This window comes from Scyliorhinus canicula, chromosome 16, assembly GCF_902713615.1.
Source record: "Scyliorhinus canicula chromosome 16, sScyCan1.1, whole genome shotgun sequence".
Lineage (NCBI taxonomy): Eukaryota > Metazoa > Chordata > Chondrichthyes > Carcharhiniformes > Scyliorhinidae > Scyliorhinus > Scyliorhinus canicula.
The window spans coordinates 83897639-83916293 of NC_052161.1; the positions used below are offsets into that span (position 1 = coordinate 83897639).

The 18655-nt window shown below is 47.9% G+C and overlaps 1 protein-coding gene across 1 annotated transcript in view; it reads left to right on the forward strand.

Moving 5' to 3' along the window:
• Window positions 1-18655, forward strand: part of LOC119950934 (complement C1r-A subcomponent-like) — a 71987-nt gene that overhangs the window by 48321 nt on the left and 5011 nt on the right. Inside the window, exons 7-10 of the mRNA XM_038773920.1 lie at window positions 384-502; window positions 1155-1236; window positions 3840-3977; window positions 14676-14750. Coding sequence (XP_038629848.1) covers window positions 384-502; window positions 1155-1236; window positions 3840-3977; window positions 14676-14750 — 414 coding nt within the window. The remainder of the gene's footprint in view (window positions 1-383; window positions 503-1154; window positions 1237-3839; window positions 3978-14675; window positions 14751-18655) is intronic.

An 18655-nucleotide genomic window follows, 5' to 3' on the forward strand; every position in this document is an offset into this window, starting at 1 on the left:
CTGTCTCTTTCACTCCCTGTGTCTCTCCCTCTCTCTTTCGCTCCCTTTGACTCTCCCTCTTTCTATCTCTCCTTTCATCTCCTTCTGTCGCTCCCTCTCTATCGCCTCCTCTCTTTCGCTCCCACACTGCCTCCCTCTCTCTGTCTCCTTCACTCTGTCTCCATCTGTCTCTCGCTCTGTTCTCTTTGTCTCTCTCTCTTCGTCTCTCTCTCTCTGTCTCCCTCTTTCTATTTCTCTATCTCTCTCTGCCTCTCTCTCGACCTCTCTCGCTGCCTCTCTGCATCAGTCTCGTTTACACGGGAGGCATTTTAACCCATGTCTCAGTTATGAGTTATATCATTGTGCCTAATCCTGTTTTTCCACACCCCCCCCCAACTTTCCAGGAATACGGTGCCCAGATCTGAACACGTTAGACCACGGGACGATTCAACAACAGCAGGATCATTACCGCTTCCTCGACCACGTGTCGTTCACGTGTGACGTGGGCTACAAGATCATGGAGGTGCGAAAGCTGCGAGCATCCTCGCGATGGCATGCTGGAACAGTGGTTAGCACTGCTGCCTCACAGTGCCAGGAACTCGGGTTCAATTCCGACCTTCAGTTACTGTCTCTGTGGAATCTGCTCGTTCTCCCCGTGTTTGCGTGGGTTTCCTCCTAGGGTGCTCCCGCAGTCCAAAGATGTGCAAGTTAAGTGGGGTTATGAGTTTACAAGGATAGGGTAGGGGAGTGGGTGGGGTGAGGGCTTTCGGAGGGTCGGGGCGGACTTGGTGGGCTGAATGGCCTCCTCCTGTAGGAATTGTATTCTAAGATAGTCATCAATTCAATCTCTGGGTGGTCTTCAGGAGGACAAACAGCGCGTTGAGGCCCAGGTTTCCTGTGCGGCCTACATGTGAAACCAAGGAGCAAAGTAAATTAAAGAAATGTTCAGGGGGAACAATTGGAGGGTTCCAGGAAAAGGCCCACTCAGCTCCTCTCGAGCCTAGTACAAAGGAATAGGATGTGGCCTATTCATCAGGATGCTGAAAGATGGGGGGGGGGGGGGGGGGGGGGTGGATTTGGTGATGGTAATGCCATTGAGTGTCAAATGAGGCGATTCTGTGGCGATGTTGATGAAGTGTTTTCTGAGGGGGACTAATTTGATGTCTCTCACCCAGGGTGACAAGGAACTGAAATCGTTCGGAATGCTTTGCACGGGAGATGGCGTGTGGAACAAGGAAGTTATCCCAACTTGCCAAAGTAAGTCTGGTTGTGGAATAATACGGTAATCCTTGGGTTTCCCATGCGGCCTACGAGCTGCGAGATATCAAGGAGCAAAGTATTTTTTAAAAAATATTTTTATTCACCCTATTTTTGCTATGAAAAGAAAGAAAAAGAAAAAGAGAACGACCCCAACAATATAAAACCTAAAACATGGAGTCGCAGAACAAATACAAAAACGACCACACCCTCCCCCCTTAGCATCCCACAGCAGCTAACTCCCGAAAGTACAGAATAAACAAACCCCAAGAATTGTAGAACCTGTCCAATTCCGCCCCCACCCTCACTCAGCTTAAACTTCTCCTCCTCCATACCAAGGCACAAGGCGGAGAAGCTGACCTGTGTCATGATATGCAAACATGCAGCTAATGAACACATGGAATAGGACACAACCAATGAGCAGTCAGGACACTCAGGGGTGGTATCTGACTATAAAAGGGATGAGGCACTCACACCCCGCCTCTTTCCACAGACCAACATCTACAGAGTGAGACAGGGTGTATCCTCAGCATCACACCCCAGCACATGGCTTAGAGCAAGGCTGGTTCAGTTAGACTGAGTTACTACATTTAGATTAGCAGAGAGTTGAACTCATTGAGAACTGTGCTAATAGTTCAATAAAACACGTTGAACTCACTTCAAAGTCTGGAGCATCTTTTACTCAAAACTGCATCAAGTGGCAGCTTGTGTTATTCCAAATTACATAACACAACAACCTCCATCTTAACAAGACCCGTCTACGAGCAATCAGCGAGGAGAAGGCTACGACATCTGCCCCGCACCCACCTGCATCTCAGGGTGGTTCAACACCCCGAAAATGGCCTCATGGGGACCCAGCTCCATGTCCATATGAAAACCCCCCAAGATAGCGCTAAATACCACCCGGCAATACCTTTCCAGCTTTGGGCATCACCACATCCTATCAACATGGTTCACAGGGCCCCTCCCACATTGCTCACAGACATCCTCCACCCCGCTCAGCCTCGCCCTCCTGAGGTGCGCCTGACACAAGGCCTTCAACTGTATCAGCCCCAACCTCGCACACGAGGTTGAGGCGTTTATCCTCCACAACACTTCACACCACAGTCCCTCTTCCATTGAACCCCCCACCATGGCTCTTCCTTCCACTTCATCCTAGCCCCCTCCATGGACACCCTACCGTCCTCCAGAATCTTGTTATAAACCCCCGACACAAGACCTCTCTTCAGCACCCCCCACCCCCCGCCAGCACCACCTTCAGCAGCAAGGAGGTTGGCGCTCGCGGGAAGATCGGGAAAACCTTCCTTGCAAAATCTCGAAACTGCAGGTGCCTAAACCCTTCCCTCTGTGCCAATCTATACTTCACTCCCAGCTCCCTCAACTCGCAAATCATCCCCCCAGGAACAGATCCTGAATTTCCTTAATCCCCCCCTCATCCCATCCCCGAAACCTCACATCCATCCTCCCCGGCTCAAACCCATGATTCCCGTTAATCGGCATTCCTCCTGACCCGTTCTCCAGCTTAAAAACTTGCCTAAACTGCCTCCCGGTCTTCAAAGCGGCCACCATCACCGGACTCACTGAGTACCGTAAGGAACGGTGCCATTGCCAGCTCCCACAACCCCGACCCCCGACACGAGCCCGCCTCCATCTTACCCCATCGGGACTCTCCCCCAGCCCCGTACTTTCTGCACATTCTCCACCCAGCAACAGTACAGTAAGTTTGGAAGGCCTAGCCCCCCCTTCCCGCCTTTCGCCCTCTCTGCAAGACCACCCTCCTAACCTTGGCCACCTTACCCCCCCCCCCCCCCCCCCCCCCACAAATAAACAAGATGATCAATTAGTCCACCTCCTTGAAGACAGACTTCAGTTTAAAGACCAGCAGGCACTGGAATATGGACAAAGATTGCGGTAACACATAGATTTTAACTGCCTGCTCCCTAATGACAGATGGAGGTTGTCCCACTTTGCCAAATCAGCCTTCACCCGCCTCACCAAACTATCAAGCAGCAAAGTAAATTGAAGAAATGTTCAGGGAACAATTGGAAGGTTCCAGGTGAAGGGTGCAACACAGGGCAGGGAGCACACAAGCAAGCAATCAGGCCTTCTGGCCCATCTCCTCTGCTAGCCCCCCCCCTTTCCCCCCCCCCCCCCCCCCGCTCTCTGGACAAACCCTGCTCTCAACCCTTTCCACATTCACGCTCCTCCCCTCCCTGTCCCACAGTTCCATGCTACATGGGCAGCACAGTGGTTAGCACAGTTGCTTCACAGCTCCAGGGTCCCAGGTTCGGTTCCCCGCTGGGGCACTCTCTGGGCAGTGTCTGCATGTTCTCCCCATGTGTGCATGGGTTTCCTCCGGGTGCTCCGGTTTCCTCCCACAGTCCAAAGATGTGCAGGTTAGGTGGATTGGCCACGATAAATTGCCCTTTGTGTCGAAAAAGGTTGGGTGGGGTTGCTGGGTTACGGGGATGGGGGTGGTGCTGTGGGTTGGGTAGGGTGCTTTTTCCAAGGGTTGGTGCAGACACGATGGGCTGAATGGCCTCCTTCTGCACTGTAGATTTTATGACCTGTTGCTGACCGCCGTTCCCTCCTGACTCTTTCAGTCATTGATTGTGGGGTCCCGGAGAAGCTGGAGAATGGAAGGTTCCGGACACTGAAGGAGACCTCCATGAGGAATGGCTACCTTTCTGAGATCAAATACACGTGCGACAAACGATATATGATGGCGACGCCGGGAAGTGGTGAGTACAGGCGACAGGAGAGATAGAGAGGGAGAGGAAGGGGGACAGAGGGAGAGAGAGAGTGACAGAGGGAGAGGAAGGGGGACAGAGGGAGAGAGAGGGGGACAGAGGGAGAGGAAGGGGGACAGAGGGAGAGGAAGGGGGACAGAGGGAGAGAGAGGGGGACAGAGGGAGAGAGAGGGGGGCAGAGGGAGAGAGAGGGGGACAGAGGGAGAGAGAGGGGGACAGAGGGAGAGGAAGGGGGACAGAGGGAGAGGAAGGGGGACAGAGGGAGAGAGAGGGGGGCAGAGGGAGAGAGAGGGGGGCAGAGGGAGAGGAAGGGGGACAGAGGGAGAGAGAGGGGGACAGAGGGAGAGAGAGGGGGGGCAGAGGGAGAGGAAGGAGTGGGAGAGAGAGATGGAGGGAGCAGGAAGGGAGGGAGAAAGGGAGGGGGTGAGAAGGAATGAGTAGAGGGATAGGAGACAGTGATTGAGGGAGGGGACGAGAGAGAGAGGGAGGGAGGTGAAAGGAAGTGGAAGAGAGAGAGGGTAAAGAGAGAAGGGAAGATGGCGAGAGAGGGACAGAGACAGAGAGAGAGGGGGAGAGAGGAAGAGAGAGAAGGGGCAGATTGTGGGTGGGGGGGAGGGAAAATGGGAGAGAGGAAGAGGACATGTTAGATAGAGGATTGGATTTGTTTATTGTCACGTTTACCGTGGTACAATGAAATGTATTGTTCTGTGTACAGTGTAGACAGATCATTCCATACATGAAAAAAAACATAGGGCATGCATAAATACACAATGTAAATACATCGACACCGGCATCAGGTAAAGCATTCTACTTTTTTTTTAAAATAATTTTTATTGAAATTTTTTACATAAAATATAACAACAAACAATAAAAAGCAACAATGAAACACCATAATAACTGTAACACCCCCAAGACCGTATCAACGCATGTATCTCGCCCCCCCCCCACCCCCCCAAACCCAGTAAACAACAAGAGAACTTAAAAATAAATTAAATTAAAATTAAATAAGCAAACATAGTCAACGTCCGTCCCACCCCCCCTTTTCCCCCCCTCCCCCCCGGGTTGCTGCTGCTGCTGACCCAGTACCCTATCGCTGAGCCAGAATGTCGAGGAAGGGCTGCCCCCGCCTAAAGAACCCTTGCACCGATCCTCTCAGGGCAAATTTGACCTTCTCCAGCTTGATAAATCCCGCCATGTCATTGATCCAGGTCTCCACGCTTGGGGGTCTCGCATCCTTCCACTGTAGCAAGATCCTCCGCCGGGCTACTAGGGACGCAAAGGCCAAAACACCGGCCTCTTTCGCCTCCTGCACTCCCGGCTCCACCGCAACCCCAAATATTGCGAGTCCCCACCCTGGCTTGACCCTGGATCCCACCACCTTCGACGCCGTCCTCGCCACCCCCTTCCAGAGCTCCTCCAGTGCTGGGCATGCCCAGAACATATGGGCATGGTTCGCTGGACTCCCCGAACACCTGACACACCTGTCTTCGCCCCCAAAGAACCTACTCATCCTAGACCCGGACATGTGGTAATGAATTCTACTTTAGTATGTAGTGTAGTACTACCCAGTAGAGAAGATGAAAATGAAAATCACTTATTGTCACAAGTAGGCTTCAATTAAGTTACTGTGAAAAGTCCCTAGTAGAGAAGATGCGTGGAGCGATCAGTTCAATCCACAAGAGGGTCATTCAGGAGTCTAATAACAGTGGGGAAGAAGCTGTTTTGGAATCTGTTAGTGCGTGTTCTCAGACTTTTATATCTCCTGACCAATGGAAGAAGTTGGGCTTTGATTATGTTGCCCGCTTTCCCAAGGCAGTGGGAGGTGTAGACAGAGTCAGTGGATGGGAGGCAGGTTCATGTGATGGACTGAGCTTTGTTCACAACTGTCTGTGTGATGATATGCACGTACACATCAGTGTATGCAGTTGGTGCACTTAGTCATCAGTGCACATAGTCATCGGTACGACCTCCGACCAGCAGGTGGTGTCAGATATCTATCACGTGACTTGAGACACCTGACAGTTGGTAGTAAGTCGTATCAGAAGATAGTCACACTTCGAGCAGCTCCAAGAGAATTCACTAAATTCATTAAGTAGTCATTGCCTATGTAGTAATTTGTTAGTTATCTTTCCATGCGTTCATTAATAATTTATCTTTCTAGTTAAACAACTAAGATGTTGTGTGCACATCATTACAACAGTTATATCACAGAATACGACTCTGAAGTTTCTTAGGGTCTTGGGCTGAGCAGTTGCTATACCAGGCTGTGATCCAGCCAGATAGGATTCTTTCTGTGGTACATCTGTAAACATTGATAGGAGTCAGTGTGGACATACCAAATTTCCTTCATTTCCTGAGGACGTATAGATGCTTTTGTCGTGGGTGGACCAGGATAGAGTGTTGGTCAAGTGCACACCTAGAAATTTGAAGTTGTTAATCATCTCCACCTCAGCCTCGTTGATGCTGACAGGGACGTGTACGATACTTTGCTTCCTGAAGTCAATGACCAGTTTTGCTGAAGTTGAGGGTTGATTTTTGATTGTTGTTGTTACAGCCAGCCGCTAGGCTCTCTCCCTCCCTCCTGTATTCTGACTCATCACTTTTCAAGATGGAGAGGGTGTATGGAACGGGGAGGGAGATATAGTGTCATGTGAGAGTGCCTTTAAGAATTGGATTTTTAAGAAATATACCTTTAAGATATGTGGTGAATCATATTACGGAAGTGATGTCACACGGGGGGGGGGGGGGGGGGGGGGAGCTGAGCTCACTTCTGCTTTTTTGGGAGTTTTAGTTTCAGTTTGAAGAAAGCTTGGCTGTGGCTGTGAGCTGAATTGCTGGTGATCTCTGCCATGAAGGACTATCTCTTAATCAGTGAAGAGTGGTGAAGTGGCAGTAGGAGTAATAGAGAAACTATCTTGTCCAGGATTGCAATTTATCTTGGGTAATGATACAGCTGGATCGCAGGTGGGAGTGATGCCTTTTGTGGTTGATAAGCCAGTGGAAAATTAGACAACTGAAGTGTTGAAGGACGACTGAGATTTTTCCGGATTGTGTAGTAACCAGGTCGCAAAGTCACAGGTTAAGACAAGAGGAGAAATCAAAGAGTGAAGATGAAGTTGAAGTGCAATTATCAGAAACGATTTTTGATCAGATGGTTGAAAAAGGACAAGAACAGGTGGAGGATGAAACGGATATTTATAGTTCAGGAAAATTGGAGGAGTCACAACAGAAAGATGTAGGAATAAAACGGATGTATCAGAAAGCAAATACGCAAGAGGAATCTGAGAGTATACCAGAGTGTTATTACCATAAAAGTGATGTCTTGATGAGAAAATGGAGACCTGTACATATGCAGGCGATGAAACATGGGCACAAGTTCATCAAGTAGTATTGCCGGTAGGGTATAGAAAGGAGGTGTTGCGAGTTGCACATGAGGTACCAGTGGGAACAAGGAAAACTCAAGCTAAAATCTAGAAACACTTTTATTGGCCTGGACTACATAAAGATGTATTTACGTTTTCTCAATCATGTCACACATGTCAAGTGATAGGGAAACGTCAAGCAGTGATAAAACCAGTGCCCTTAATATCCATTCCAGCATTTGAGGAACCTTCGGAAGCGGTCCTACACAATCAATTAGGACCTTAGGGCCTTAGGGTCTTAATCGATTGTGTAGGACCGCTTCCGAAAACCAAAAGTTGGAATCAATATCTTTTGACTATAATGGAGATGTCTACTCGGTTTCCAGAGGCCATTCCAGTACGTAATATTACAGCTAAAAAGATTGTGGAGGAGTTACTTAAATTATTTACTAGATTATGGACTACCTACAGAAATACAATCGGATCAAGGATCAAATTTTACCTCAAAGTTATTCAAATAAGTTATGGATAGTTTAGGGATAAAACAATTTAAATCAACTGCGTACCATCCAGAATCACAGGTAGCGTTAGAAAGGTGGCACCAGACAGTAAAGACAATGTTGAGGGCTTATTGTCAAGATTATCCAGAGGATTGGGATAAAGGAATTCCATTCGTATTGTTTGCAATTAGGGATGCACCTAATGAGTCAACCAAATTTAGTCTTTTTGAACTAATCTTTGGTCATGAGGTAAGAGGACCACTTAAATTGATCAAAGATAATTTGGTGGGTGAGAAATTGGAAATTACACTATTAGATTATGTGTCAAATTTTAGGGGATGATTAAATAGAGCAGGTGAATTGGCTAGACAACATTTGAAATTTGCACAAAATGTGATGAAACGGGTAGTGGACAAGAAATCCATAGTTTGTAGTTTTGCAAGTGGAGATAAAGTTTTAGTGTTGTTACCAGTGATAGGTGAGCCTTTAAAAGCAAGGTTTTGTGGACCGTATCAGATTGAAAAGAAATTAAGTAAGGTGAATTATGTGGTAAAACACCAGATAGAAGGAAGACTCACCGAGTGTGTCATGTGAATATGCTTAAAGGGTACTTTGAAAGGGAAGGAGAGAAAAAGGAGGAGGTTTTAATGATACTAACTCAAAGTGACAAACCAAATCCAGATTACTGTGAATTTGACTACCTCAAATTAAATTGGAAACCGAGGATGTTCTTAAAAATTGGTATCAATTGTTGAGTTACCTTCCAGTGGAAAAACGAACTGACCTGAAAGAGTTATTAATATCACATGGGCAAGTTTGCATAGATAAATTGGGAAGTACAAAAATGGCTATACATGATGTATATGTGGGAAATCCTATTCCAATTAAACAGTCATATAGATGTAAGCCTTTAAAATTGGCACAGGTTAACAGAGAGATTGAGAGTATGCTGAAAAATGGCATAATTGAAGTGGGTTGCAGCCAATGGAGCTCACCTATAGTAATGGTACCAAAACTGGACGGTACCCAACGGTTGTATGTGGACTATCGAAAGGTGAATGCGGTTACAAGAACGGACTCTTACCCTATCCCACGTTTGAAGGATTGCATTGAGAAAGTGGGACAATCTGCTTTTATTTCCAACTTCAAGACATAAGGACATAACAACATAAGAACTAGGAGCAGGAGTAGGCCATCTGGCCCCTCGAGCCTGCTCCACCATTCAATGAGATCATGGCTGATCTTTTGTGGACTCAGCTCCACTTTCCGGCCCGAACACCATAACCCTTAAATCCTTTATTCTTCAAAAAACTATCTATCTTTACCTTAAAAACATTTAATGAAGGAGACTCAACTGCTTCACTGGGCAAGGAATTCCATAGATTCACAACCCTTTGGGTGAAGAAGGTCCTCCTAAACTCAGTCCTAAATCTACTTCCCCTTATTTTGAGGCTATGCCCCCAAGTTCTACTTTCACCCGCCAATGGAAACAACCTGCCCGCATCTATCCTATCTATTCCCTTCATAATTTTATATGTTTCTATAAGATCCCCCCGCATCCTTCTAAATTCCAACTGGCACAGTACCAGTCTACTCAACCTCTCCTCATAATCCAACCCCTTCAGCTCTGGGATTAACCTAGTGAATCTCCTCTGCACACCCTCCAGTGCCAGTATGTCATTTCTCAAGTAAGGAGACCAAAACTGAACACAATACTCCAGGTGTGGCCTCACTAACACCTTATACAATTACAGCATAAACTCCCTAGTCTTAAACTCCATCCCTCTAGAAATGAAGGACAAAATTCAATTTGCCTTCTTAATCACCTGTTGCACCTGTAAACCAACTTTCTGTGACTCATGCACTAGCACACCCAGGTCTCTCTGCACAGCGGCATGCTTTAATATTTTATCATTTAAACAATAATCCCGTTTGCTGTTATTCCTACCAAAATGGATAACCTCACATTTGTCAACATTGTATTCCATCTGCCAAACCCTACCCATTCACTTAACCTATCCAAATCCCTCTGCAGACTTCCAGTATCCTCTGCACTTTTCGCTTTCCCACTTATCTTAGTGTCATCTGCAAACGTGGACACGTTGCCCTTGGTCCCCAACTCCAAATCATCTATGTAAATTGTGAACAATTGTGGGCCCAACACGGATCCCTGAGGGACACCACTAGCTACTGATTGCCAACCAGAAAAACACCCATTAATCCTCACTCTTTGCTTTCTATTAATTAACCAATCCTCTATCCGTGCTACTACTTTACCCTGAATGCCATGCATCTTTATCTTATGCAGCAACCTTTTGTGCGGCACCTTGTCAAAGGCTTTCTGGAAATCCAGATATACCACATCCATTGGCTCCCCGTTATCTACTGCACTGGTAATGTCCTCAAAACATTCCACTAAATTAGTTAGGCACGACCTGCCCTTTATGAACCCATGCTGTGTCTGCCCAATGGGACAATTTCCATCCAGATGCCTCGCTATTTCTTCCTTGATGATAGATTCCAGCATCTTCCCTACTACTGAAGTTAAGCTCACTGGCCTATAATTACCCGCTCTCTGCCTACCTCCTTTTTTAAACAGTGGTGTCACGTTTGCTAATTTCCAATCCACCGGGACCACCCCAGAGTCTAGTGAATTTTGGTAAATTATCACTAGTGCATTTGCAATTTCCCTAGCCATCTCTTTTAGCACTCTGGGATGCATTCCATCAGGGCCAGGAGACTTCTCCACCTTTAGCCCCATTAGCTTGCCCATCACTACCTCCTTAGTGATAACAATCCTCTCAAGGTCCTCACCTATCATAGCCTCATTTCTATCAGTCACTGGCATGTTATTTGTGTCTTCCACTGTGAAGACTGACCCAAAAAACCTGTTCAGTTCCTCAGTCATTTCCTCATCTCCCATTATTAAAACTCCCTTCTCATTCTCTAAAGGACCAATATTTACCTTAGCCACTCTTTTTTGTTTTATATATTTGTAGAAACTTTTAGTGGTGTCTGTTTTTATATTCTGAGCAAGTTTACTCTCATAATCTATCTTATTCTTCTTTATAGCTTTTTTAGTAGCTTTCTGTTGCATCCTAATGATTTCCCAATCCTCTCGTCTCCCACTAATCTTTGCCACTTTGTATGCTTTTTCCTTCAATTTGATACTCTCCCTTATTTCCTTAGATATCCACGGTCGATTTTCCCTCTTTCTTCCGTCCTTCCTTTTTGTTGGTATAAACCTTTGCTGAGCACTGTGAAAAATTGCTTGGAAGGTTCTCCACTGTTCCTCAACTGCTCCACCATAAAGTCTTTGCTCCCAGTCCACCTTAGCTAGTTCTTCTCTCATCCCATTGTAATCTGCTTTGTTTAAGCACAAAACACGAGTATTTGATTTTACCTTCTCACCCTCCATCTGTATTTTAAATTCCTCCATATTGTGATCGCTCCTTCAGAGAGGATCCCAAACTATGAGATCATGAATCAATCCTGTCTCATTACACAGGACAAGATCTAGGACCCCTTGTTCCCTCGTAGGTTCCATGGAAAGAACATTTAAAACATTGTATGGAGTTCTTCGATCGACTTCAGGAGGCGGGTTTGGTGATGAACCTTGCCAAAAGTCAATTTGGAGAAGCCTGAATCACTTTCCTTGAGTAGTTTCCGATACCCTCAAGACGAATGGAACATAGAACATAGAACAGTACAGGACAGAACAGGCCCTTCGGCCCCCGATGTTGTGCCGAGCAATGATCACCCTATTCAAACCCACGTATCCACCCTATACCCGTAACCCAACACCCCCCCCCCTAACCTTACTTTTTAGGACACTACGGGCAATTTATCATGGCCAATCCACCTAACCCGCACATCTTTGGACTGTGGGAGGAAACCGGAGCACCCGGAGGAAACCCACGCACACACGGGGAGGACGTGCAGACTCCGCACAGACAGTGACCCAGCCGGGAATCGAACCTGGGACCCTGGAGCTGTGAAGCATTTACGCTAACCACCATGCTACCGTGCTGCCCCAAAATAATGCGATTTCTAGCATGAGTGGATTTGATCGAACCTTTGTGAAAAGATTTGTAGCTTGGTTACTCCGCTGATGGACTTGCTAAAGAAACGTCAAAAATTTCAATGTACAGGGGACTTTCAACAGGCATTTGACTGCCTGAAAGCTGTGATCACCAATGCTCCTGTATTGGAGAATTGCAAGGGGTTCTGTGGTCAGATTGAACGAAAGTATCTGATTATAAAGAGAAATGCCGAGGAGCAGAGGAATGGATGGATTGTGCAGAGACTTTCTTGTTCAAACAGACTGTCAATCGAGAGGGTTTTTGATGGAGGAAGAAGAACAGGAAAAATGGACTATGTTATTATGCCTGTTTGCATGTGTTGTTTTTTTTAAACAAAAACATATTTGCTGTGTGTATTTCTTAGTGGATGGTGAAAAAGTGAAAAATGAAACTATCTTGAAGTTGATGGTTTATTTTTTTTCTTGGGGGGAGGTGTCATGTGTGAGTGCCTTTAAGAATTGGATGTTTAAGAAATGTATCTTTAAGAAATGAAGCTGATTATATTACTGAAGTGATGTCACGGGGGGGGGGAGCTGAGCTCACTTCTGCTTTTTGGGAGTTTTAGTTTCAGTTTGAAGAAAGCTTGGGTGTGGCTGTGAGCTGCATTGCTGGTGATCTCTGCCATGAAGGACTATCTCTTAATCCGTTGGTGAAATCGGAATTGTAAAAAGGTCTCAGTATTGAATATAAATCTAATGTGCTTCTGTTTGAAGGATTTGTTAAGTCTTTTGGATGTGTAACGGAACAGTTTGCAGGATTGGGTAGTGTTGTATTATTTTCGGGGTTATCTTTGAAGTAAGGGGTGTTAAGAGATCCAATATTTATTTAAAAGGTTAATTTGAGTTCATGGAATAAACATTGTTTTGTTTTAAAAACCACGTGTCCATAATTGTCATACCACACCTGGGGAACAAGCCGTGTGCTTCAAAAGCAACAATACATTAAAGGTGGGGGTTGGTTGAACTCCATGATACATTTTGGTGTTCTGAATCCCTCTCCCATAACAATAGGATGGAGAGGGATTAAAGGGGAGAGGGTTAGGAGGAAAGAGTGAGTAAGGGACAGGATGAGTGAGAGAAGGGTGGAGTGAGGTGTCTCTCTGTCTCTCTTATCTTGCTCTCTTCTTGTCTCTGTCTCTCTGAATCCACTGTCTCTCTCTCTCTTTGTCTCTCTCTTTCTCTGTCTTTCTCCGTGTGTCTCTCCCACCCTCTCTGTATCTCCCTTTTTCTTTCTCTCTCCCTATCTCTCTCTGAGTCTTTCTCTCTGTCATTCTCTCTCTCTTTCACTTTCTCTGTCCTATCCTATGTGTATATTTTGAGCTCTCCTCTCTGTGTTTTCCAGGCCAGCACACACACTCTCTCATCTCTCTGTTTCTCTCTCTCTCTTTCTCTCGCTCTATCTCGCTCTGTTTCTCTCTTTCTCTCTCTCTCGCTCTGTCTCTCTCGCTTAGTCTCTCTGTCTCTCTCTTCCTCTCTCTGTATCTCTCTCTCTCGCTCTGTCTCTCTGTCTCTGTATCTCTCTCTCTCTTTTGCTCTGTCTCTCTTGATTCGTCTCTCTCTCTCACTCTCTTTCTCTGTCTCTCTCTGTATCTCTCTCTCTCTCGCTCTGTCTCTCTCTGTCTCTCTCTCTCTGTATATCTCACTCTCTCTGTCTCTCTCGCTCTGACTCTCTCTCTCCCTGTCTGTCTCTCTCTCTTTCTCTCGCTCTGACTCTCTCTCTCTCTCTGCATATCTCATTCTCTCTGTCTCTCTAGCTCTGACTCTCTCTCTCTCCCTGTCTCTCTCTCGCTCTGACTCGCTTTCTCTCTGTCTCTATTCTCTCTGTATATCTCACTCTCTCTGCCTCTCCGCTCTGTATCTCTCTCTCTGTCTCTCTCTCTGTATATCTGTCTCCCTGTCTCTAACTCTCTCCGTCCGTCTCTCTCTCTCTCGCTCTGAATCGCTCTCTCTCTCGCTGCCTCTATTCTCTCTGTATATCTCACTCTCTTTGCTCTCTCGCTCTGTATCTCTCTCTCACTCTCTCTGTCTCTCTCTCTCTCGTTCTGTATATCTGTCTCCCTGTCACTCTCTCTCTCTCTCACTCTCTCTCTGTCTCTCTCTGTATCTCTATCTCTCTCGCTCTGTCTCTCTCTCTCTCTCTCTCTGTATATCTCACCCTCTCTGTCTCTCTCACTCTGACTCTCTCTCTCTCTCTCTCCCTGTCTCTCTCTCTCTCTTGTTCTGACTCGCTCTCTCTCTCTTTCTGTCTCTATTCTCTCTGTATATCTCACTCTCTCTGCCTCTCTCGTTCTGTGTCTCTCTCTCTGTACATCTCACTCTCTCTGCTTCTCTCTCTGTATTTCTCTCTCTCTGTCTCTCTCTCGCTCTGTATATCTGTCTCCCTGTCACTCTCTCTCTCTCTCACTCTCTCTCTGTCTCTCTCTGTATCTCTATCTCTCTCGCTCTGTCTCTCACTCTCTCTCTCTCTCTCCCTGTCTCTCTCTCTCGTTCTGACTCGCTCTCTCTCTCTTTCTGTCTCTATTCTCTCTGTATATCTCACTCTCTCTGCCTCTCTCGTTCTGTGTCTCTCTCTCTGTATATCTCACTCTCTCTGCTTCTCTCTCTGTATCTCTCTCTCTCTCTGTCTCTCTCTCGCTCTGTATATCTGTCTCCCTGTCACTCTCTGTCTCTCTCTTTCTCTCTGTCTCTCTTTATCCTGTGTATTTTGGGGTGATGCCTCACAGCTCTCCTCTCTGTGTTATTCCAGGCCAGTACACTTGCTCCATGACGAGAGATTGGGTGAATAATGCAATGGGTAAGGTGATCCCATACTGTGCTCCAGGTAAGAGTAACCTCTATGTCCCCTCTCTCGCTATCCTTTCTCTCCTTCCCTTCTTCTCTCCCTGTCCTCATTTTCTGCCTGCTTTCCAATCTACATACCCCTCTCTCATCTATCCTCCCCTTATCTCTTTCCCATTCTCTCCCTCTATTTCTCCCTTTCCCATCCCTCTCCCCTTGCATCTTCCCCTCTCCCCATTCTATTTCTCCTGCAATCTGCCTCTCCCTCTCCTTCCCTCTCTCACTCTATCCTTCTTCTTCATCTCCCACTCCCGTTTCTCGCTCCCTCTCTATCTCTCCCTCCCTCCCCCTCTTCTCTCCCTCTACCTTTGTTCTCTATTTCCCCCTCCATCTTTCTTCCTCCCTCTTCTCTCCTCTCTATCCTCTCTTGTGGCTCTCTTTTAAACCCCTACACCCCTCCCTATAACCTCTGTACCCTCCGCCAGTTTCGACACCCCTCCCTATCTCTGTAACCTCCTCCAGTCCCAACACCCCCCCATCTCAGTAACCTCCTCCAGTCCCCGACACCCCCCCCATCTCAGTAACCTCCTCCAGTCACGACACCCCTCCCTATCTCTGTAACCTCCTCCAGCCCCTACACCCCTCCCTATCTCTGTAACCTCCTCCAACCCCTACACACCTCCCAATCAGTTACCTCCTCCAGCTCCCTACACCCTCCCTATCCCTGAAACCTCCTCCAGACTCTACACCCCTCCCTATCTCTGTAACCTCCTCCAGCCCCTACAACCCTCCCTATCTCTGTAACCTCCTCCAGCCCCTACAACCCTCCCTATCACTGTTACCTCCTCCAGCTCCCTACACCCTCCCTATCTCTGAAACCTCCTCCAGACTCTGCACCCCTCCCTATATCTGTAACCTCCTCCAGCCCCTGCAACCCTCCCTATCTCTGTAACCTTCTCCAGCCCCTAAAACCCTCACTATCTCTGTAACCTCCTCCAAACTCTACACCCCTCCCTATCTCTGTAACCGCCTCCAGCCCCTACACCCCTCCCTTCCTCTGTAACGTCTTCCAGCTCCTACACCCCTCCCTATATCTGTCACCTTCTCCAGCACCTACACACCTCCCTATCTCTGTAACCCTCTCCAGCCCCTACACCTCTCCCTATCTCTGTAACCTCCTCCAGCCCCTACAACCCTCCCTATCTTTGCAACCACCTCCAGCCCCTACACCCCTCCCTATCTCTGTAACCTCCGCCAGACACGACACCCCTCCCTATCTCTGTAACCTCCTCCAGTCCGAACACCCCTCCCTATCTCTGTAACCTCCTCCAGCTCCCTACACCCTCCCTATCCCTGAAACCTCCTCCAGACTCTACACCCCTCCCTATCTCTGTAACCTCCTCCAGCCCATACAGCCCTCCCTATCTCTGTAACCTCCTCCAGCCCCTACAACTCTCCCTATCTCTGTAACCTCCTCCAGCCCCTACATCCCTCCCTATCACTGTTACCTCCTCCAGCTCCCTACACCCTCCCTATCCCTGAAACCTCCTCCAGACTCTGCACCCCTCCCTATCTCTGTAACCTCCTCCAGCCCCTGCAACCCTCCCTATCTCTGTAACCTCCTCCAGCCCCTACAACCCTCCCTATCTCTGTAACCTCCAAATTCTACACCCCTCCCTATCTCTGTAACCTCCTCCAGCCCCTACACCCCTCCCTGCCTCTGCAACCTCCTCCAGCTCCTACATCCCTCCCTATCTCTGTAACCCTCTCCAGCCTTTACACCCCTTCCTATTTCTGTAACCTCCTCCAGCCCCTACAACTCTCCCTATCTTTGCAACCACCTCCAGTCCCGACACCCCTCCCTATCTCTGTAACCTCCTCCAGTCCCGACACCCCTCCCTATCTCTGTAACCTCCTCCACCTTCCAACACCCCTCCCTATCTCTGCAACCTCCTCCAGCTCCTACACCCCTCCCTATCTCTGTAACCCTCTCCAGCCCCTACACCCCTCCCTATCTCTGCAACCTCCTCCAGCCCCCATGCACATCCGTATGTCTTATTCTCTTCCAGCTCCTACAATCCTCCCTATCCCTGTAACCTCCTTCAAACTCTACAACCCTCCCTATCTCTGTAACCTCCTCCAGACCCCTACATCCCTCCCTATCTCTGTAACCTCCTCCACCCCTACACCCATCCCTACCTCTGTTACCTTGTCCAGACCCTACACTGATGTGTTGGGTGCTCTGGATCCATGGAACACATACAGGCTACCAACACTTAAAATAGTACAACACTATTTTATTAAGCTAGAAACTGTTGAACATACTTTCACTGTGGGTTAACCCGATGCTAGATTAAACTAAAGATCTATGCCTATCCTAACCAGTCTATGCACTCAGCACATGGTGAAGATCTGTGCTGTAAGCTGTGAGCTCTGTCCTTCTGAAAGGCTGCATCTCGAATGAACAGGAAAACTGATGCCCTCTGTCTTTATAGTGAGTGTGCTCTAACTGGTGATTGGCTGTGGTGTTGTGCGTGTTGATTGGTCCTAATGTGTGTCCATTAGTGTGTGTGCCTGCACCATAATATACTGGTGTATATTATGTCATCCCCCCTTTTACAAAAAAATGTTTGTTTGTGGCAATAAATAATGTGTGGTGATAATGTTCCTAACTACGTGTGGGGTGTGAAGACATATTTACAGGACAATGTACGTAAGAACTAAGCTATTTACAAGGGAAGGTGCCTGGTGCAGAGAAGCAGTATGCAACAAGAATAAAGAGATCAACATTATATACACAAACCAGGAAAACAATCAAACAAAGCAACGGAACAATTCAGAGAGTCAATAAATTCGAAAAGTTCATAAATTTAGTCTCTGAGGTGGGCAACATATTCTGGTTGACCGCCTCAAGGGTGGGTCGAGAGCTGCCAGTTCAGGAGCGGGCTGGACTGCATCACAGTCATGGGGAGGCAGAGTGACAGGGAGCTCTGCATAGTCCGTGGCAGGGTCAGCATGATGGCGAGGCGATGCCGAAGGATCACGTGGCGAGTGTGGAACGAGACGAAGGGCGTGTCGATTGCGGCGCAGAATAGAACCATCCGGTAGATGAACCAGGAAGGAGCGGGGGGCCACCTGCCGAAAGGAAACAGCGGTTGCAGACCAGCCACCATCCGGGAGATGGACGTGGACATTGTCATCTGGAGCCAGAGCGGGGAGATCAGCAGCACGGGAGTCATCAGCCGCCTTGTGCTGCGCACGAGACAGCTGCATCCGGCGGAGAACCGGAACGGGGTTGAGGTCTAGGACATGGATGGACGGCACCGTCGTCCTCAGGGTGCCATTCATGAGTAGTTGGGCTGGCGACAGGCCAGTGGACAGTGGGGCGAGGCGATAGGCCCAGCATTGGCAGCCTTGCATAGGAGCCTCTTGACAATATGTACTCCCTTCTCTGCTTTGCCGTTGGATTGGGGGTACAGGGGACTGGACGTTACATGGGCAAAATTGTACCGCCTGGCAAAGTCGGACCATTCTCAGCTTACGAAGCAGGGGCCATTGTCGGACATAACCTCACGGTAGCATGGTGGTTAGCATCAATGCTTCACAGCTCCAGGGTCCCAGGTTCGATTCCCGGCTGGGTCACTGTCTGTGTGGAGTCTGCACGTCCTCCCCGTGTGTGCGTGGGTTTCCTCCGGGTGCTCCGGTTTCCTCCCGCAGTCCAAAGATGTGCGGGTTAGGTGGATTGGCCATGATAAATTGCCCGTAGTGTAAGGTTAATGGGGGGATTGCTAAATTGCCCGTAGTGTCCTAAAAAGTAAGGTTAAGGGGGGGGGGGGGTGTTGGGTTACGAGTATAGGGTGGATACGTGGGTTTGAGTGGGTGATCATTGCTCGGCACAACATCGAGGGCCCGAAGGGCCTGTTCTGTGCTGTACTATCTAAATTCTAA